General features: G+C 38.1%; 1 protein-coding gene across 1 annotated transcript in view; it reads right to left on the bottom strand.

The window, feature by feature from the left end:
- Positions 1-22,592, bottom strand: part of FTO (FTO alpha-ketoglutarate dependent dioxygenase) — a 432,232-nt gene that overhangs the window by 177,786 nt on the left and 231,854 nt on the right. Inside the window, exon 8 of the mRNA XM_036751285.1 lies at positions 5,391-5,515. Within this exon, the coding sequence (XP_036607180.1) occupies positions 5,391-5,515 (125 nt within the window). The remainder of the gene's footprint in view (positions 1-5,390; positions 5,516-22,592) is intronic.

The following is a 22,592-nucleotide window of genomic DNA, read 5'->3' as shown; positions in this document are numbered from 1 at the left end:
TCTCCCTCTATGGCACCTTATGGGGAATTTCCTGAATACTTTTTCCTCTTTCATCCTTTATACTGATTGCTCAATCACTACATCATCCCTATAATGTGCTGAGCACTTTATATAAAGCTTTGCACACAGAAGGCTCTAAATAAATGCTTAATAAATGAATTTGTATTTCATGGTCATGGAAAAATAGTAGCTACCTTTGCAGAAAAAAATTTGCTTGGTGATCCTAAATACTGCTCTATAGAAAATAATGAAATATTCCCTGAATAATTCAAGAGATAACCTAGTAGAAACAAACCACAGAAACAAATCACTGTGACCTATGTTCCATTCACTTGTGGCACTGATTATATGAAATAACTAAAATATTTCTTTGCAAATCCAAGGCAAATGACACAAAAGTCTATCCCTTTTATCCAGTCATCTTCCAATCCTTTACCATTTGGATTTTATTACTTTAAAGTTTCTTTTTTCTAATGACTCCCCCCACCCCTTTAATTAAAGAGTGATCATAAGGTTTTCAGCAACTTGGGGGGTGGTTGGATAAAATCATTTTTGGCCTTGACATAATATACATTTCAAACATACCTTAAGTACTAAATATGCTAATGAAAGGCAGCCTTGGGAAGATGCCTAGGCTTGTTTAATATAAACAAAAGCATTGAATTTTTGGTAAGAGCAGATCAGACACAGACACTGAACTGTACCTTTTCTTTGTCATCCTTTTCAAATGATAATTCTTTCACTGTCACCATTAAATCTTAATCTATCCCAGCTCCTTGTATGGGTCATTGATTCTATATGTACTGCTGTTATTTTAAAATGGTTCCCCTTGGTAGGGAAAGAGAAAAAAAAGCTGTCGAGAGCCAGATGGGCCACTTCACAGTTCATTTATCAAACCTAATACACTGGGCTCCACCCTTCTCTCACTCACTATTGCTGTTAAACTTCCATATAATTTGGTAATCATTTTCATTATCAGAGAATGACCCTAAAGGAGACTACCCTGGGATGCTCAGTCCACACAAGTCTCCCAGCTGTTCCTTTTCTGTTTCTTCCTACAGTAGACCTTAAGAACCTCATAGTTTATTAGCTGCAGACTGACCTTTGGGAAGCAGAGGTCAAGAAGGGGTCAGATCAGAGGGCTTGCCTAGCTCTTTAAAAGCTATAACAACTTGTCCATCAGACACTAGTAGACAGTATAAACAAACCTAAATCTTCAGAAATTCTGGATCACTTCTGTTAACACTTCCCCCCATTCAGTTTTTTCCTGATGTACTTTGGATCCTTCAATCCGGCAAAAGTGAATAAATATCCCCGATAAGCCTATTTGAAGACAGTTGTTTGTGGGGTCATTAGCCTTAAGGATAGAAACCCTTAGCACTCAAATGCATCTTTGGGATAAACGATGGCACTGCGACACACTGGGTTGCCTACAGTCAGTCGCCTTACTTAAAAGCTAAATCCTCCAGACACATGTGCTTCCTGTTCAAGACTCTTTGGATAGGCCAAAACAATGGCCCAACAAGCTCCTAGCCTAGAAGACATGCCAACATTTGATGAGTATATTAGATGTTCCATCTTGAAAAATAAAACAGAAAGCCAATACATTGTCCCCCAATCCCACCCTGTCCAGTCTCAGTATTGCATAGGAGCTTGTCAAGAGACTCAAAATCGTTATATTACAGTAGGCCTACGGTAAACTTTCTGCCAGCTGCTGTGACTTGGTTGACCTATATTTCTCAAAGTTATACTCTTCATAATGAGTTCTCTAATGTGCAATATAAGGTAATTAGAGTCATCTGTATTTAACTTCCAGAGGAAAAAAAAATTCTATTATCTAATCTAGCTGATCCCCTGATAGCCTGTTGAAAGTAAAATACTGTAACCTATTGCTTGGCCTTTGACAAGTGCTAATTATTTCCTGTCCAAGCACATTTTTCTCATGTAATTCCAAAGTACACAATAGGCTGATCTCTAAAACCCAGGCAGCTCAGCAAGCAGTGTGGCGGATGTTTTATAACTTTCACCACCACATGCTTGATGGCTACCATAGCCAGTGCCTCATTCCAGACATCCAGCTGAAGCTTTGATGGGAAAAAGGGAGGAGGTGTACGGTAACAGTCTGTTTATGTGGTTCATATGGATGAGACTCTTAGATAGGTCACTGGGATGGGAAACATCAAATGATGGGGGTGGGGGAAGGATTATAGTTATTTAATACCCTAAGGATACTATCTGAGCTCTCAAGGCACTGCCCTCTTGAAATATTCTTTCAGGTGTTTAGTTTTAAAGAGGCCTGCACAGTGTCTTTTGCTAAGCTTTCTCTTGCCTCTCTCCTCTCCACACCCCACCACCCCCTCACGCCACAAAGTACTTTAACATTTTTGTTTCAGAGACTAGACTACATCTACTTCAGCACTGGCTCCAACTCCTGATTAAATTGTTAGTAGTAAGTAAAAGCCAGAAACACTGTAACCAGACTCCTTTTAAACAAGCTATTTTTGTCATGCAGCCCGGTGATTTGGTGTATTAGGAAACTATTGTTAACAAACCAAATGCACTCTCCAAAAGACATCCATTCTCACATTTATGCTTTCTCTGTGTAAGGCTGACTTTTGGGGGGGGGGTTGTTTTGTTCTGTTTTCTCCTGAGGTATAAGGGAGAAGGTGGTGGAGATGGTAGAAGGCTTTTATCTTCACTCTCTTCCCTGCTCCTTGCCCATCTTTTCTTTTAATGAGGCTGACTGGAGACGGTAGAAGGGAAGGTCCAGAACTGAAAGGGTCAAACAGAAGAAGACCTAGATGTCTCCAAATGACATTTCATTTTTAAAACTAGTATTAGAAACAGACCAATTAAAAAATAAAACAGTTTAAAGTCTTCAAGCTTAAGAGAAAAAACAACAAATCAGAAAATTATTTAATCATTGCAATTCAAGTTGGATGGATTCACTCATCTCTCTGAAATAAAAATGAAAGGCACTCATATACCATTGACACTTGGCTCTCCTGAGTGTCTCCTTCTTTGGAAAAACCTATCTTGCCTAGTTTAATCCCAGGAAGCAAAGAACCTGAGAGCTGAAATTCATCAAGTACTTACTAAGCACCTAGGATATAACAGGCACCATGGTAGGCACTGGGGATACCAAATCAAAAATAAAACCATCTCCATCCCCTCAAGGAACTTACATTCTACTGGAAGAAACCCCAGAGAAGAACCCACTCCTTGACATAGCTCACAAGTACTCACAACTGCTAGTGTGTCTCCTCCTTACCCTGCCAAAGTTATGTTGACTTTTTTGCATAATCTGAATAGTCTCCCTCTCCTCCCTGCTCCCCACCAGCTCCTTTAGGACAGGCATGGTTTCATTTTTGTCCTAGTCTTCCCAGCACAAAATGCTTGGCACATAGTGTGTGCCAATTAACACACTGATTGATACTTAGCTTGGCTTGAAAACCAAGAGTGAACAAGAAGGAACACAGGGCCTTCACGAGGTGGCCCATTCCAATTTGTTACCAAAAAAGTTTCTCTATAAACAAGCCCATATCTGATGCAACATCCACAGACTGCTCCTAATTCTACCTTCTTGAGCCAAATAGTATGAGTACAACCCCCTTTACCCCATGACAACCAGCCTTCTGAATACTTGGAGAATGTTATCACATTTCCCCCTAAACCTTTTCTTCTTCAGGCTAAACATCCCCTGTCCCTTCATCCAAAATCTTTATATGGTATGATCTTGATGCTTTCTGTTATCCTGACTGTCATGTTCTGAAAACTCTTCAGTTTATCAATGACTAGCATCTTCTGTCAGAATGGCCACGTGGCCTCTGAATATAGCCTAAGATCATAGCTGCTTTTTGGCTGCCCAACACACTATTCACTTGTATTACATGTATAGTCCATGAAAACTCAAGATTTTTTTCAAGCACTTCTGTCTGACTATATCTCCTCGATCTTTTCAACATGATTTATTGAAGAAATGTAAGACTTTATGTTTATCCCTCCTGTTAAATTTAACTTTCACTGATACAGTTCTGGGTTCAAGACTACTGAGACCTTGACATTGCCATCTGACATGTTAGCTATCCATCCCAGCTTTGTGTCCCCTGAAAATTCAATAACCATGCCATCTATGCCTTTATCTAAATCTTCGGTAGAACCATTACACAGAATAAGATTAAATACAAATCCTAAGGACATTCCACAGGTGTCCTCCAAAGAAGTTGACATTGAACTAATAATGACACCTTGGATCCAGTCATTCAACTAGTTCCAAATCTCCCTAACCACTACATTATTATCTAGTCTCCAACTCTCCATGTTGTCCACCAAAACAGCATTAAAGATTTTATTAACTTCTTCACTAATATCTAGATAAATGACGGCTACCCATGCAGTCTAGGAACCCAGTCAAAAAAGGAATTAAGGTTGGTTTGACATGGTCTGTTTTTGATGAAACTATGCTATATCTTTGTGATTTAGGTTAGTCTCTTAATTTTTTATAATTGATACTAGTTGAACTATCAATTGCAGAACTTTGTTCTGAGAACATTGTGTTTATGAAGAGATATACCTCATTACTAGACATAGCTTTCTGTAATTAGCAAGACTCCAACTACAATATATAGCACAGTCTTCAACTCCACTTTCCTACATAGAGATATATACCAACATCAAAGTTCTTTGCAACAAAAATTCTACATTATAAATCAAATATTTTGGGGAACAGTGTATGTTTCCATTTCTAAAATTATACACTGAATAAGCTAATGTTAAAATATAGCATCAGAAATGCTAGGAAAATTGACCATATGGAAACTTATGTGGAAGCCTCAACAAAATTAAGAGTTCACTGAAGCACAATCAAGCTCATATGCAAAGAAACTGAGGTAACCTGATGGTTAATTCATACTTACTTAACATCTCACAAATGAGACAGAAAAACATACCAGGGGAAAATTTTCAAGCAATTCATTCTTCATCAAGTGTTGTAAGAGCACTCACTATGAGTCTTTTCCAGTCTTCTATCCACATTGGTTTTCAATGTGTTGGTAAAACCGGCTTTTCAGCATCAGGTACATTATGCTTAGAATGTAAACATCTGTGCTACATATTAAGCCAAGAGCTAAATATCAATCTCTCTCTCTCTCTCTCTCTCTCTCTCTCTCACACACATACACACACACACACACACACACACACACACACACACACACACGACACAAGCCACAATAAATAAAGTAAGCTTCTCCAGAAAGCATTTGACTGTACTTTTTTTTTTCCATAGGCCCTCCAATGAAAAGGACTGAGCCAGCAACAAGGAAGCTCCTCAGCTAATTCTGCTTGTGGACTTCAGTAAACAAAAAGAACCATTTAATTAGAGGTCTAACCTCATACACCATTCCATTCGCAGCTCCTGTCGTGTGGTGAGCAAAGCAAGTAAATCTGTTATAATTTCATTCTTTTGTTCCATGGGCCATCCCTCTTTTCTGATTTCACAAAGCACTGCATTTGTCTAAGAAAAATGATAAAAAAAAAGAAAGAAAGAAAGAAAGAAAAGAGGAAGAAAAACATAAAATTAATAAAAAAGCCCATAAGCAAATAAGGACAGTAAATCAATGGCTTTTTTTATTACAGTTCCACTGCTAACAAATCAATACAGTAAATGATGGTCAAAAATGGGCACCATATATTTGGTATTTAATCAATGTACATGGCACATAAGGTAACCTATAAAGTTCCATTGCCTTAAGTAACACATTGTGCATTCTCCCTTTCATTTTCTCAACACATATGCCTATTTTTTTCCCTTTGAGCTGCTGAGCATAAGCTATTATTAGAAATGATTTTCACGTACGCTTCTCTGTGAGTTGTTTGTTTTGCCTTTTTAAAAAAGAAGTCTTTGACTTTCCCTCTCTCCACTTCCTGCTACCAGCTGTGGCTTTCTGCACTGTCTCTCTTCTTTGAATCATTAATTTCTATTCCTAGCCATGCCAATGATTTTTTTTTCTTCTTTCCCTCATTCTCCTTGGTTGGTGAAAAAAACAAAACAAAACAAAACCAAGATCTTGCTAAGAAATAAATAAGTACAGAATGCAAGGATTATATGATATCCAAACTGACATTTTCCAGATTTGAAAATCTACTGCATATACAATTATATTCATATTTAAAATGAGTTTAAGGCATCTTTAAAGACAGATAAAAGTTCAGCTATAAGGGACTAACAATTTTTTGGGGAACCGTTTATTCTATGATCATGGCAACAGAAGGAAATTGTTCTCAAAGTTGAGCATATACATACTCGTATTTACAACCTTTACCCAGTTGTAGGAGGGGAAAGCCTCTTTGAATAGTCAAGGCCTAAACACCCCTTACCATGTGCAGACTTCGAGTAAGAAAATTCAATACTCATGTAATTATCATTTTCACCTGATCCCAACAAAACTGTGAAGCCTTTTGGTTTATATGTATGTTTATATATATGTTTATATGTATGTTAAGATCGCTACAAAATATACAAAAATATTAAAATAAAACTTTACATGTGTAGCTTTAAATTTGAGCAGTGCCTATTTGTTTCAAGCATACACTTTTTTAAACATATGCATCTAACTTCACATAAACTGAAGAGGAGAATCTAAAGCTGTCAGACAGTTGTTCTACATTTGAACTGTGTCTTTTGGCAATATTCTTAACACAAAAACTGTTAGAGAAAAGTCTCCACATTGGTGTCTTAAATACTCTGTAATTTCTTCACCCAATTTATGTCCATAAAACTATTTTTACAATGAAAATCCCAGAATAATTTGCCCTTCCACTAGTTTTATATAATCTCTTTATAATCTGCATAATCTCTTTATACCCTCATCTTCCAAGGACAAGGGGGCTTCCATCAGGGCTCTGTTGGACACACTTTAACTGGTTGGCAGCAGGATTTTCAGACCTCGGCTGCAGAACCAAATTGCATGGCCTCTTCAGGCAATCCCACTGCTCAAAAGCTGACACCAACAAGTATCTAAAGCATGTCTAATTCCAAAGAGGCCCAGTTTCAAAGAGTATTCAAACAAACAAAAGCCTGTTTCCTTGGCTATGTATAACTTAACTCATGTATACTTAACATGAGAGCTGTAATGGATAACAAAGGGTTATTTTAGCCCTTCTTCCACATTTGAAAGTGTATATTATTTTTACCCCAAAATCAAAAATGCTAAAACAGATTCAAATATACACATCAGAGGAATCCCATCAATGTAATTAAGAACATAAATACATTTCTATAAAAAGGTTATTTCTCCTTGGAATTAGATAATTTTTAAAAAATCACTGTCATTCCCTTAATAATTAAAGTTTCTTTTGCAAATGTATTCTAATTTTGGGGGGGGAAAGGTTTAGAGATTTACCTATGTTATTAGGAAATTTTACTTTATAACATTTCATCTTGGTATGGCAGAAGTGATGGATACTTTCCAAAAGATCTTTTCCCAACCTAACAGGTCCCCAAATTCATATACTTTCTTCCTATACTTTCCTGCATAAGAATGGCATGTTTGATGACATGAGTTGTACTCCTATTAGCTTTATAATTTTTATATGTCCTAGTTGCCTATAGCCTGATTGTTTTCAGATTCCAGGCTCTGTTGTTCCATCCTAGTTGGCATGGCTACAGTAAGAGACTACAAATTATAATAGCCAGTGGCCTAAAAACGTAGAAAAAAATAGATAATAAAGCTCTAACTCCCAGTATCTAGGAGACTTTATTCTTCACATTATTTAGAAGTCACCTACAGCTACTTTATTTCAGGGGAACCCTGGACAGGTTCAGGGAAAAAAGGATAGATTTAAGAAGGGATATGAAAAAGAAGCACTCCAGAGGAAAAGAGATATTTATATGTGTTTGACTTTAAGAAACCCTGGTGTATTAAAGAATAAAAACTACAACAATTCCCCAAACTAACAGAGGGTAAGGGATTATTCAATCCACAAAAAGGGTCTTTCATTTATAAATGAATTAGCTTCAGGATTCTTTTAAATGCTCACCTTCTCTAACCTAGTCAAATGATTATTCAAGTTCCAAAAATTTCATTTATATACAACTTTTCAAGCCCATGCCTAGCATGTATCAAACATATAAAGATGACAGGCGGGGGAGAGTTCTTGGGATGAATGAAATAACCATGGTTGCAATGAAAAAACAACAAAAGAAGGGTGGGTCAGGAATAACTTTATAGACTCTAAAATACAATACTCAAGGTGAAGACATCACTCTCATTCTTTTAAAATTTAGGATGAAAAGGACCCACTGCACTAAAGACACCAAAGGACACTTTGGATTGCCAAGACAGCATGTTTTCCTAAGGCATTTAATGGTGATATTTTCCTCTTCTTAGGGTATCATCTCCTCCAAATTTGACTTCACCTAGGAAAGATTAATAGGCCATTTACCCATGAGCAGCAGCATGGATGACAGGGCTGTCTCAAGAGAATCATAAATCTGAAAATATCAACATATCCTCACTCCTTCCAGAGCCTAAAACAGCCTGGTCTCAAAACTTGGGAAAAGTGTACAGCGTTGCTGAGAGAAATAATTTGTAGGTTAAGCTTCATGCCATAGTAACTCTTTCTGACTGAGTTCAAAACCTAGGGGAGCACGGAAATATTGACAAGCCTCAAGCCACAATCCACAAGGAGCAGGTTGGAACCAATCACATTCTCTCCTTCAGTTTCATCTCAAACTTAATTAATCTCCTTGACTCTGGATCTGTGACAATTCAACAGGAATGTCACTAAGTATTCTATTCTTCAAAGCAAAACTAAAAAACTCAAATACCTCAACCTGTGTATCATCAAGAACTCAGAGAATGAGTAACTTCTAAATGTCTCTCTTGATTTAGAGAACTGGGAACGATATGCCATATGAGAACCATGATGCCATCAGAAGAACTGTATACTAGACATTATCCAGACGCACAAGGAGCCTGTAGCATATTAAAAAAACATCTTCAATGATGTCAAATATTTGATGATGGTTTTGATTTTTGGAATTGGCTGAAAGAGTCCAGTAAGAAACTGGTAAGATAGGTGATCGAGCTGAGTAAAATTTTTCGGTAAAAATTTGGTTTGATTATAAAATATGAATGATGCAAATTTCTTTGTGTGGCTCATAAATTGGCTATAAAAGGCAATTCCAAAATAATTTTTTGAATTCCAAAGGTATTTTTGACAATGGCAGTATTATTGAGAAAGGATATAACTCCAAAGATAATATGAGATGCTATACTCTTTTGAATGTACAAATTTAAAAATTTAAAAAGAATCTGAATTTCAGAGTTGTAAAGGGCTTTGAGAGCCACCCAGTCCAACCCATACCCGAAAAAAGATCCCTACTACAACACAGCTGAAAATCTGACATTCAATTTCTGCCTGAGAGGGTGGACTTAGATGCCTCTTGAGGCATTTAATTCCACTTTGAGATATCTCTAATATTAGATTTTAATTTATACCAAGACTAAATAAGTCTCTTTGCATAGTCTATCCATTATTCCTGGCTCTTCCCTCTACAGCCAAACAGAACAAATCTAATCTCTCTTCCACATAACTGAGACTACTATCATCTCTACCCTAAGTCTTTCCTTCTCCAGGCTAAATATCCCCAATTCTTTCAACTATTCATCAAATGACATAGGTTCAAAGCCATTTACCATCCTTTTGCCCTCTTCTGGACACACTCTAACTAATCAATGTCCTTTCTAATCTGTGGCACTCCGAACTGAACATTATATTACAAAAGGAGACTAACAGGGTTGATTGATAGAGCTTATAGCAGTATGACATTGTCGAAAGATTTCTATATTTGGAGTCAGAATACCTAGTTTGAATTCAAGAAATGATACCAATTTTCTTGTGGTTCATAAATCAGCTATAAAAGACAATTCCAAAATAACTTACTACCCTTAATATAGTTTTTTCCCCTCTATGGGTCTCAATTTCCTCATCAACAAAATGAAAGGGTTAAGTAAGATAATGTCTAGTTCCTTCCAGGTCTAAAAATCTATTATGATAACATTCAAGTCAACGAATATTTATTAAGGTTCTACTATGTGCTGGGAACTTTGCTAAGTGCTGGAGATACCAAAAAAGCAAAAGACTATCACTGTTCTCAAGGAGCTCACAATTGAATGAGGGAGACAACATGCAAGCAACTAAATACAAAAAATATATATAGTACAAATTACATTAGAGTAAGTGACCATAGTAATCTAGTATGTGACAAACCCAAAGATCTAAGTTTTTGGAAGAAAACCTCATTATTTGTCTTGGCAAAAACTGCTAGGAAAACTGGAAAACAGTATGGCAAAAACTAGGTATAGGTCATCATCTGACACTGTATACCAAGATAAGGTCAAAATGGGTACAAGATTTACACATAAAGGGTGATACCATAAGCAAATTAAGAGAGCATGGAAACATTTATTTGTCAGATTTATGGATATGGGAAGATTTTGGGACCAAAGAAAATATAGAGAGCATTACAAAATGTAAAATAGATAATTTTGATGATATAAAATTTAAAAATCTTTGCATAAACAAAGCCCATGCAACTAAAATTATAAGAAAAGCAGAAAACCAGAGGGAAATGTTTGCAATAAGTGTTTCTGATAAAGGCCTCGTTTCTCAAATATGCAGAAAATTGAGTTTATGAAAAATTATAAATATTTTATAAATTTATTAAAAATGCAAGTCATTCTCCAACTGATAAATGGTCAAAGAATATGAACAGGTAGCTTTCAGACAACAAAATCAAAGCTATCTATAGTCATATGAAATATGCTCTAAATCACTATTCATCAGAGAAATGCAAATTAAAACAACTCTGAGGCACTACCTCACACCTATGAGAGTGGTTAATATGACAAAAAAGGAAAATGTTGGATGTTGGAGGGGACATGGGAAAACTGGGACACTAATGCACTGTTGGTGAAGTTGTGAACTGATCCAACCACTCTGGAGAGTAATTTGGAACTATGCCCAAAGGGTTATAAAACTTTGATCCAGCAATACAACTGCTAGGTCTATATCCCAAACACATCCAAAAAAGAGAAAAAGACATATTTATAGCAGCTTTTTTTGTGGTGGCTAAGAACTGGAAATCAAAGGGATACTCATCAATTGGGGAATGGCTAAACAAGCTGTGGTATATGACTGTAATGGAATATTATTGTGCTCTAAGAAATGACAAATGGGATGATTTCAGAAAAACCTGGAAAGACTTACATGACCTGATGCATAGTGAAGTGAATAGAACCAGGAGAACATTGTATACAGTAACAACAATATTGTTCGATGAAGAACTGTGAATGACTTAGCTATTCTCAGCAATAAAACGATCCAAGACAATCCAAAAGGACTGATGATGAAGTACACTATCTGCTTCCAGAGAAAGAACTGACATTGATTGAATACAGACTGAAGCATGCTATTTTTACTTTCACTCATTTTTTAAAATTCAAGTCCTCTTGTACGAAATGAATAATATGGAAATGTTTTACACAATTGCGCATGTATCACCTATATCTTATTGCTTACCATCTCAGGGAGGAGGGAGGGATAGAATTTGGAACTCAAAACTTTAAATAAAAATGCTTAAAAATGGGGGAAAAAAGTTAAGGAATTATGTCCAAGAAAACATGTTAAAATGGAAATGTTTCTGGTAGGAATAAAAAATTAACCTATAAATACATATATGTATATATTTATATATTACAAATACACACACATATACATACACACAGAGGCTAATTTTGGGATAAGCAACAGAAAGAAAACACTGGCATTAAGGGGGATAGCAAAAGGCTTCTTGTAGAAGGTGAGATTTTAGCTGAGACTTGAAGGAAACCAGCAACGCCAAGAGACAGAGATGAAGAGGGAGGGAATTCCCCTAGACTAGCTGGGGGACAGCCAGTCAAAATTCCCAAAATTGGGAAATGGAGTGTCTTATATGAGGAACAGCAGGGAACCTGATATACCTACATTACGGAGTATGAAAAAGTAAGAAGGGGCCAGGCTATGAAGGGCTCTGAAAGCCATATGGAGGATTTGGTATTTGACCTTGGATATAATAGGGAGTTACTACAGTTTACTGAAGGGGGGGGCAGGTGGAAGGAGAGGGGGAAAACGAGGGGGCAGGGGTGATGGTCAGACCTATGCTTTGGGAAGATCAATTTGATAGCTGAGGGGAACATAGTCTGGAGTGGGGAAAGATTTGAGGCTGGGAGACCACACCAGTGAGCCATTACAATAGTTCAGACATGAGGTGATGAGGGTCTGTATCAGGATGGTAGCAGTATCGGAGGAGAAAACGAGACATATACAAGAGATATTATTAAGGTGCAATGAATGGAACTTGGCAACTGATTGGACATGGGGTGAGACAGGGGAGGAGGATGGTGAGAGTGAGGAACTGAGGATGACAACTCGGTTGTAAGCCTGGATGACTGAAAGGATGGTAGTGCGCAGGACAGTAATAGGGTAGCAAGCAAAAGTGGGGGAGGGCTAAGAGGAACTAAGAAACATTAATTAACTCCTATTGTGTGTAATCTCCTTATCTTATTGATGGGAAAACAGTCCTGGATTGGTTAAGTGTACAAGGAACAGCAAAGGATCCACTGTCCCTGGATCATAGAGTATGTGGATGGGAATAAATTGTAAGACTGGAAAAATAGGAAAGCTCCAAGACTACAAAAGATTTTAAAAACCAAATAAAGACAATATCCTTACTAGCTGTATGATTTTACACAAGGTCATACAACGAGTAAGCAGTAAAGTCAGGGCTAGAATAAAGGTTTTTAACTCCACCTTTAGTTTTCAATCGAGTATTTATTAAGTATCTACTAAGTGCCAAACACTGTAACAGGTGCTAGGGTGTTGTTACTGTTGTCGTTGCTATTCAGTCCTGTCTGACTCTTCATGAACCCGTGGATTTTCTCCATGGGGTTTTCTTGGTAAAGATACTGAAGTGGTTTGCCATTTCCTTCTCCAGTATGTCCCCATTTTAATGATGAGGAACTGAGGCAAATAGGGATTAAATGACTTGCCCAGAGTCACAGAGCTAGTGAGTGTCTAAGTTAGGATTTGAATTCAAATCTTCCTGACTCCCCAAAGCACTCCAGTATCCCAAGCACTACACCACCTAGCTGCCCCAGGTGCTAGGTACATACATACAAAGAATGAAACAAACCCTACTTTCAAGAAGGTTTTATGCTCTCTTATATCATAAAGTCTAGCAAACAGTTAAAAAAAGACAATTAAATTAAAAGATTCATTACTTTATGATCTCAGTAAGTTTCAAGATTTATCAAGTAGAAGATTTTACTTTCTCTACTCAATAGGTTAAACATTTGTTCAAGGTTTGGTTAAGCAAGAGTGAGGAAGGAAAAATATCTGTGCCCTAAGGACCTGCAGAGAGCCTTAGTTTCTTCTGCCTCAATAATCTGGGCTTTCGAAGAGATAGATGATCATGCAGCCATGAATTTGTAACCCCTCATCTATCAATTTAAAATGAATCACTTCAACTATTTCTCCCCTGATACTGTATCTGTTATTCAGTCATTTATACAACATACATTAAGAATCAGCAATGTGAAATGCCATGTACACTACACTTGACTGAAAATAGTTCCTCATTGCACTAACATACAATCAGGAATGTGGACATTCTGAATTAGCTATGTGAGAGACTTTCGAGGAAAACTCAGTCTGGAAGTTGAATATGCTAATCTCAGAGTCAAATCTGGAAATATTCTGTTCATTAATAATGATCTTCATTTAGCTTTTCTTTAAATGTTCCTTCCCAATGTGATTGTGTCCTTGAACTGACCCAGATGTTACTTCTTTGGCACACCCACAGAGAGGCACTACTCTCACCAATTCACCATATATCTCCCCAAGAAGAGCCACAGAAGCAAGATGGTAGTCTAAAAGTCTGTTTGTTATTCCTGCTTTCTCAGCAAAAGTCCAGCTAATGTCCTTCTAAAGTACAAGGGCATAAACTTCAGCATCCCAGTGGGACAAAAAAAGGGTAATGTCCTTGCTGGGGCAGTGGTGGTGGGGGGAGCTGTGCCATTTCTATCACTTCTTATGTGTGTCTGCCTCATTTTAGGAGTCCATTTCCCCTCTACACACACAAATTACAAAGATACGCTCCGACTGATAACAAGGGCTAAAGGTTCAACTTGTGAAGAAACTCAGTTTAAGATGTTATCAGCTAGGAAAGCTATTTCCTCACATCAACACTGCATAGGGCTGTCAGAAACCCAACCAGTACCACCCCTCTTTAAAAGGGCAGGAGCACTTTTTTCCCCCTAAAGAAAAGCACAAAACCTACTACCATAGCTACAGTCCCATCAAAGAAAGGTTGACCTTAGGTCTTCCTTCATTTAATGATAGTTAGTGAAAGATTGTTGTCTTGTGGGGCCTCTGTAGTCCAATGTTGAGTGATGCCTTAACATTTCCCAAAATGGACTGGATGGGCATCACCTCAGATTTCTACCATGCTTAGGTTCTCAGGTCAAAAGAATAAATAAACACTCCTCTCAGCCCTTCTGCCTGCCTTATCTCCCCCTCCTGTGAGCAGGAGGTTTTGGGGGGGGGGCGGTGCTATCATTTACACAGTGTTGAAACTTTCCTCCATTTCCTGAATTGGAGGAAAAATATCCTGGATGACCTCCTCTGAGAGATAACACCAAATAACTATTGGGTGTTGTGAACACTGGATTACTTAAGGCAGTTGTCTTCATAATTCCCTATCTATCCCCTTCCCCCCAATCCCAATAAGGAAAGTAGGAGATAAGCTTACTGTGTTAGAACTAAGTCACAAAGCTAATAAAATCCAGAAGTCCACAAACAAATAAGCCCTTCATTCCCAACTACAGGGGCATTTGGTACAATTCATCTCGAAGACCCACATTATTAATTTCTCAAGTGAAAGAAGTCTGCAGGCAGAAAGACAATTTACCTATTAGTCCTTGAAAAGGATCAGCAAAACAAATTCTGGGGTTCCTAGCATCCTCTGCCACGTAGTCGAGAGAGGCAACTAATGAGTCAGGGCAAATGTTATTCTAGTTACCTTATAAGATTCTAAAGAAAGGCCTAAAGTGGCTTAAGATAACATTTTGATGTTCTTTTCAAAGAGGTTTCACATCATCTCAATCTTTGATTTGTAATACCCCAGAATCCCACCCATTTATTTGTATCCCAGTAACCTCTATGGCTGCAGTAGCTTAAGCTGGTCATAACTATACCCACCATTAGAGCCTTGTGGGTAAATGTATGAATACCCAGACTGGAAGATGGTCGCCATGGTCATCCGTGAGGAATCCTGACCACTTGTAGGCATTTAACTTCCATGGCCTATGTCTGCTGTCACAGGGAATGAGGCTAGACATCTGCATTCCAATTGGCAACTTTTGTGCTTTGGATTTTGGGGTAAAAAATGGCTTGTGTTTGTCAGGGAAAGCAAATACAAAAAAAAAAGTGGAGAGGAAAAAAGTGTTGTTTATAGAAGCCAGCTGCTCTAGCTTTGGCGCCAGCAACTCCTCATCCTGCTATTTCACGCCTGCAACCCCACTGCCCCCACTGGCACAGGTACAACTAAATGTTGACTTCAATGCTTCGGAGAGCACTCAACTGATTTTGTACATGATTAATTGCCAAAGACATGGCTGACCATATGGAACAGAGAAAGCATCAAGTAATTCATACTTCTGTATGTGATCATTTGGCCCCTGTTGTTTTAATGTACAGGAAAGAGCTAGTATAGCACAGACCTGGTGTCTTGCCCTTGACAGCCCATTAAGAAATCTCAAAGCACCTAGTTGAAGTTATGCTGTTGGCTTTTCAATAGCAGCCTAATAAAACAGAAGCAAAGCTTTCCAACTAGTCTTAAATCTTTCACATACAGTACATTAACCACTGCTGCTAAAACAACTGGTTTCTTATGATAGGAAATGGGATTTGATTTCTAGCCTCTGCATACTTACTGAAAGCCTTTTTCTGACCTTTGTAGAGTTTACAGAATCATTGTTCTTTCTTTCCTGCCATTTCCAAGTTTCTTGCCATAGAGGGCCTAATAGATTTGTTGAAGGTTCAGTATATTCTACCCTTACTCACTGTCTGTATGGAGTTTATATAATAAAGGCTGACTCGTGGGGAACTGGAATGGCATAATTATTTTTTTTTCCAAGAGGATAGGAGTCACTCTAGCATCTCAAACATTAGCCTCCTTGAAAGAAACCATACACAGGAGGAAAAAAAAACTTCAGAAAAACTGTTATTCTCCTCGACTCTTTTTCTCCTCATTCAGTAAAATCCAACTCAATTTGTGAAAGAATATCAATTTATTTTCCAGTTGTTCTACTCTTTGCTGAGTGTGACACTCCATGCCAGGCAAAAGAGGAAGGTTCAGGCTCAGACGCAATGTCAGTGTCACACGTGGCAGTCGATTAGCTTTATCCACTATTAAAATCTTTTCAGACAGTTACTTCCAGTTGGGGGGAGGAGGGGAAGGGGGGGAATATTTCCACAGTGTTTTCTTTTCAAGGATTTTCAAATGACAGTGCTAAAAAGTTTAATCCCATCAGCACAGTCCTTTTGGCAGTTCTGACACATGCTGGCAGGGATGCCTTTCTTGGCACCTTCTATTAGAAAATATTTATATGAGTTTTTGTCTGTGGATTTTCTAGATGTCCAAATTATCCTCACACCCAAGGAAACCATATATGGGGAAATCTCTCTGCCTCAATATTCACCAGCAGGGTTGTAAGTTCCCCTGCTGCTGAAGTCAGCTAACAATACATTTAGAGATGCAAGCCAAAGGGATATTCCTTTTATTCCTAGGAAAATACCAACAACTTCTAGAGTGAGCAATTTAAATGAATAAGACTATGAAATGTACGATGTGTGTGTGTTTACATGTGGATACATGTATCTGTGTTCACTTGTAAGCATGTTAAGGTCAAAAAAACAAAAGCATTTTAAAAGTCTAAACTATATTTTAAAAAATAATACTACAAAAGCTAAGGTGTTAAGACAGTACTTTTAGACTAGAAAACTCTTTATGAAGGAATATTTCTATATAAATTTATATTTATAAGCACTTATGACCTAGTAACCATCCTATGAGGTAGGTTAATAGTATTCACCACATTTTGCACACAGGAATATCTAATGCCAGATCAAATTAGAGGCAGAGAAAAGATTAGAACTTTTAGTCCTAAAAATTCTAGCCCTTTGTTTATCACCCTATGAGATTGCAATACCATAAAGCTTCATTCCTGTATAACCCTTAGTAAAGAAAGCAAATAGTTTTAAAACACATCATTACCCTATAAATTACTTTCCAATGAAGAGTTAAAAGTAGATTCTTTACACCATTTCATATATTACACATACCACGCACACATATGCATATATATGTGTGTGCGCATAGACACACACACACATACATATACACACATACACATTCTGCATAACAAATGCTATAGTGGTTTCTGATTTATTTTTACAATAACCTTGTGTCTGGATATTTAATGGCCTCATTGTTATCTTTTTATCTATGTCTATTCATTTTTTTAAAAAAGGCAATAGCTCCCACCTATACAACTAGCTCCCCACTCCTAAAAAATGGGCATGAACAGCTGATATTTCAGAGGAAATTTTGCTATCCTAGCTAGGCTTTAACGGTAAAGCACAGTCAGCTAGCTACACCCAGCATTAAATGACTGAGCCACTCAAGATGTTTGGAATAAAAGTGGCTTAGCACCTTCAGATTCTTGGGTGAGTGAAAGGTTACCCTTTTGCCAGATTCTCCCTCAGAACAGCTCCCTCCATCACCCAAACATCAATAACACAAAGAATGAAGTGGGTCTGCCATACACACTGGATTATATGAAGTGTAAAACATTGGGGGGAAGGGAAAGAGGGGGGGGAAAGGCCTTTGAAAGGAAGCAGGGGGAAAAAGAAATCACACTTGCAAGAGGATCCAGCTGACAGCTCAGTCCCTAACAAGTGAGACAAGTGAATATGTTTGGAAACATTGTGAATGCGGGAAGAGAGCAGGCCTTTTGTCTGCAGCCCTACAGTGTGTCTTTAACCCAACTGCTGCCTGCATCGCTGAACATATGTTTTCTGCACAAGAACTGAAGCAGAAAAAGGGCTCTTTGTTATAATTCACTCCTTTGTATGGACCTCTCTCTCCCCCAACCAATGTTCTCTTTCGGTTGCATCTCAACATGACTTGCAGTTAAGGCTGGCCAAAGCCCCAGTGATAATTTACTATTGCTCGGGAATTGTGGTTGAGGGCACACAGAGCAGAGACCCCACTTCTACCACAGGCATAAAGACTGCTCTCCGCCATCTTGGTGACACCTCATCAGCATAATCAGGGCTGCCTTTTGTGTACATGGCATTCCCCAGAGTACCTGGCCTGAGGAGCCATCTCAGAGTCAAGCAGGGAAACACTCTCCACATTAGGCCAATCATGACAACAGAGAAGGGGTTGCCAGTATCAGATGATCTGCATCCAGATGTGACTTCTACATCTTCCTATTTTCCCCACATTTAATTAAGAGACCAAACTAACAAGCTTGAACCATTGCACTTGAGCTGGTATGTGTGTACACACATACACGCATACACACATGCAAGCAAGGGGAGAACTAAAACAAAGGTATGTACGATGTGGTTGAAGAATCTGGTTCTGGATGTTTTTTACTGAGAAAATGAAGGGTAAGCATAAGAGAATCAATAGTGTCTCTCTGCCATGAGGCAATGATTATCAAGATAGTGGATGATGATCCATGCAGAGAGATGTTGGGTACCTTTTTACTCTGAGTGTTCTCTGAATGTAAGGCAGCCTACTGAATACAGAGTCCCATGTCAATCCATCAATCAATCAATATTTCTTCAGTGTCTGTTATGTATGTTCAAGGCACTGTGCCAGGCATCATGGAAATAGGTGATTTCTGATGTCTCTTCTAATCCCAGAATTCAAATAAGTATGTCAGGAGCCCTGTTCTCTCAGAGCATAAAGCTGGGGAAAAAAACAAATCACTTCAGTAGAATCTCAGAGTTGGAAGGAAACTCAAAAGTCAGTTAGTCTAATTTATATAATTCTATAAAGTCTTTGATAAAATTAATTCACAATATATTTATTTTAGTTGACAAAAAAGGTAATCTCTTCTCTAGGATACATGTTTTATAAATCTATTTTCTTATTTACATTACAGGTATATTTCAACATTTACCCACTCAGACATGCTATTCATTCACTTTGTAGATAATTAAAATGTTCTTTTTGAAAGGGGAGTCTAGAGAGACTGGTTCATCCTATCTTAACATTTACCAGCCAGGTAAGTAGGTAAGATATAGGTAAGACACCAAATCTCTCTGAAGCTCAATTTTTCCACTTACAAGATGCAAGCAGCAAAACTGCGGGTGGTTGGTTCACAAGGCTAATGGAAGGCTTAAATGAGATATATTGTACATAAAGAATTTTGCAAACTTTAAAGCATTGATGTGAGCTGTAACATTTCTTATTTATTAAAAACTGGTTTTGGACATTGATAGAACATAGCCATCTTCCAAAGAAAAACTGCCAACCTTCATTACCCCCATCTAGGCAACTCCATGAGACTAACTGGTTTTCCCATTTCCAGTGTCTTTGTTTTCCCAATCCATCCTCCATATAGCCAAAATAATATTTATTAGGCTAATTCACAAGACTAATCATATAACTGCCCTAATAAAAAACTTTCAAAGGCTTCCACCATGTCCAACTCTCCATGACCCCATTTGGGTTTTTCTTGGCAAAGATACTGGAGTCATTTGCCATTTCATTCTCTAGCTCATTTTACAGACAGGAAACTGAGGCAAACAGGATTAAGTGACTTGCCCAGGGTCACACAGCTAGTAATTGTCTGAAGCTGAATTTTAACTCAGAAAGTGGAGTCTTTCTGACTCTAGGCCTAGTGCTCTATACACCATGCTGTCTAGCTGCCATAAAAGCCCTCCAAAATCCAGCTCCACTCTACCTTTCTAAGCCCATTACATACTGCTCCTTTTCAAGCAGTCTAATAAAACTGAACTGTGGGCTCTTCAGACTCCATTCTGTCTTCCATGCCTGGGAACTTGCATATGCCACACTTCATGACTAGAAAGCACTTCTTACCTTATTTTGACATTATCTCCATTTAAGGTTCAATTCAAGTGAGAACTCCTCTGGGAAACCTTTCCTTGGCCCCACAGTCATTAATATTCTAGCCCATTTCAAATTACCTTGTATTTACTTATCTGTAGACCTGCTGTATCCCCTCAGTATAAGGCTTGGAATCAGGGATTGTTTTGTCTTGTTATCCCTTAGGACTTAGCACAGCACCTTTACTAAGCACTGAATTTTTGCTGTATCTTGCTTCCTTAAAATTGAACAGTAGCACTGGAAGGAGCCATATAGATCACATAATCCAAACGCTTCATTTTTCAGGTGGGAAAACTGAGGCAAAGGAAATTGAGTGACTTGCCTAAAGTCACACAGCATGTTAGGTGCATAGCCTAGAGTTCCTGCCTTCTTCTAGTGCTGTCTACTACACCAAACTGCAGTTCTGTAGAAAAACAGCTTCTCTGGTTGAAATCACAACCATCAAAACTCGAAGTAAAACAACTATCTGGTAGGAAAGTGAATTCAGCGCTATGCTTTTTCTTCCTTCGACTTCCTTAACCCAAGCAGTGCTCTTTCCTCACTCTGCTTTAAATAAACCACTGGCTTTGCTGTTTCATAGGCAATACCACCTACTCTTTAGTTACTCTTTTTCACTCTATAGACTAAAAACCCCCAAAAAGATTTAGTTTTAGGAATCTAATTCTCAAAAAAATAAAATCATAGATTTAGAACTAGATGAGAGCTTGAGTCTATAACACTTTCATTTTATAGAAGAGGGATTTGAGGCCTAGAAAAGTTAAGTGACTTGACTAGTGTCAAACAACTAGTAAGTTTTTGAGACAGCATGAAAAGCCAAGTCTTTCTGACACTAGGTCCAGAACTATAGGATGATGATATTGTGCGTCAGAGGTAGTAAAAGACAACCACCACCATAATGATATAGCACCCCGGGAATGGCCATGAACCTATTTGCCCAGGCTTTTTTACCCCACATGGAGACTGATACGATATCATGCAGATTAGCAAGGTTGTTTAAAGCATGGTGCTAATAATGCCAAAGGTAAAGATTTCCTTTCTGAAAAGAGCCAAGGGACATTTAATAGTTTTTATATATGCACAGAATGGAAAGGGCTAAGTGATCACACATTAACCCTTTTCAAGTAACATCCAGATGTGGCTAGAAGATTCAAAACCACTGGCAACAATGGCAACTTTAATATTCATTTCAATTATCTCCTATGTGCAAGGTACTATGCTAGTTCCTAAAGATAAAACGACAATGGAAAAACAGCACAGTCTTTGTCTTCAGGTAGATGATAATCTAACAGGCATTAAGAAACACACCAATAAGTATGAGAAGAGGTAGAATATGAAAAAGATGCAGGAAGGAGAAAGATACAGGAAGGAAAAAGAGACAGTCCACAAAGCCCCAGACTAAAAATGAAGTGTGTGATTCATTTCAACTAGTGGGATTTAGGAAAAGTTTCATGAAAGAAGATAAATCTGAGCTGGGCCTTAAAAAAAGAAAAGGATGCGAAAAGGTGGTGATATGGATAGAGAGCATTCCAGGCACTGAAGACGGCCTATGTCGTGTACAGAGAGGTGGGAGGGAATGAGACAAGATAAAAGAATAGCATATCGCTTAGTCTATCTGAAACAGAGTTTGAGAAGCTGACCAGAGGAAAATAAGGCTGTAAAGGTGGGTTAAAATCAGATCACAGAGGGCCTGATGCATTAGGTTAAAGTAGTTTGTATTTTATCTTTTTGAGTCAGAAGCTACTGAATGCTTTTGAGTTGAGGAATGATAATGTCAGACCATATCACTAGGAAGGTTACTTTGACATCTTTGTGAAGATCTCCTCTGGTGCTTCATCAGGGCAGGAAGATGACCCTGGATTCTTAAAGAGAGCAAACTCTGGTGAGTCTCCCAAACTAGAAAGGCTTTGAACAGAGGTCCAGTGATGGATTGTATGTTGTTTTTTTCCCAAGATGCAGCCTACCCAGGTTGAAAGAGTCAACAGGCTGCTTGCAAATTTTTTAGCCATAGCAATTCTTGAAGATCATTTACTAAGATGCAGGGAAGTTTTTAATCTATGTTGGTGGACGGAATACCTACACTAATGAAATTGCAGATCTTTGAAGAATTGCAGGATGGATGGGAGAACAGAGAGACTGCGGGCAGGGAAACTAGTTAGGCTATTGAAATAATCTAAGTGAGAGGTCTTAAGGTCCTATGCACGAGGGAGATGGATAGATACAAGAGACTGTGGAGGCAGAAATGACTGGCCACGGCAACTGAAATAATTATAGAGATGTGGGAGAAGGGGAAGAGTCAAAGATGACTGGAAAGTTTTAATCTTGTGTGATCAGGAAGACAGTG

This window comes from Trichosurus vulpecula, chromosome 3 (assembly GCF_011100635.1).
Source record: "Trichosurus vulpecula isolate mTriVul1 chromosome 3, mTriVul1.pri, whole genome shotgun sequence".
Taxonomy (NCBI): domain Eukaryota; kingdom Metazoa; phylum Chordata; class Mammalia; order Diprotodontia; family Phalangeridae; genus Trichosurus; species Trichosurus vulpecula.
Note: the sequence above shows the minus strand (reverse complement) of the source record. Positions and strands in the feature narration are given on the sequence as shown.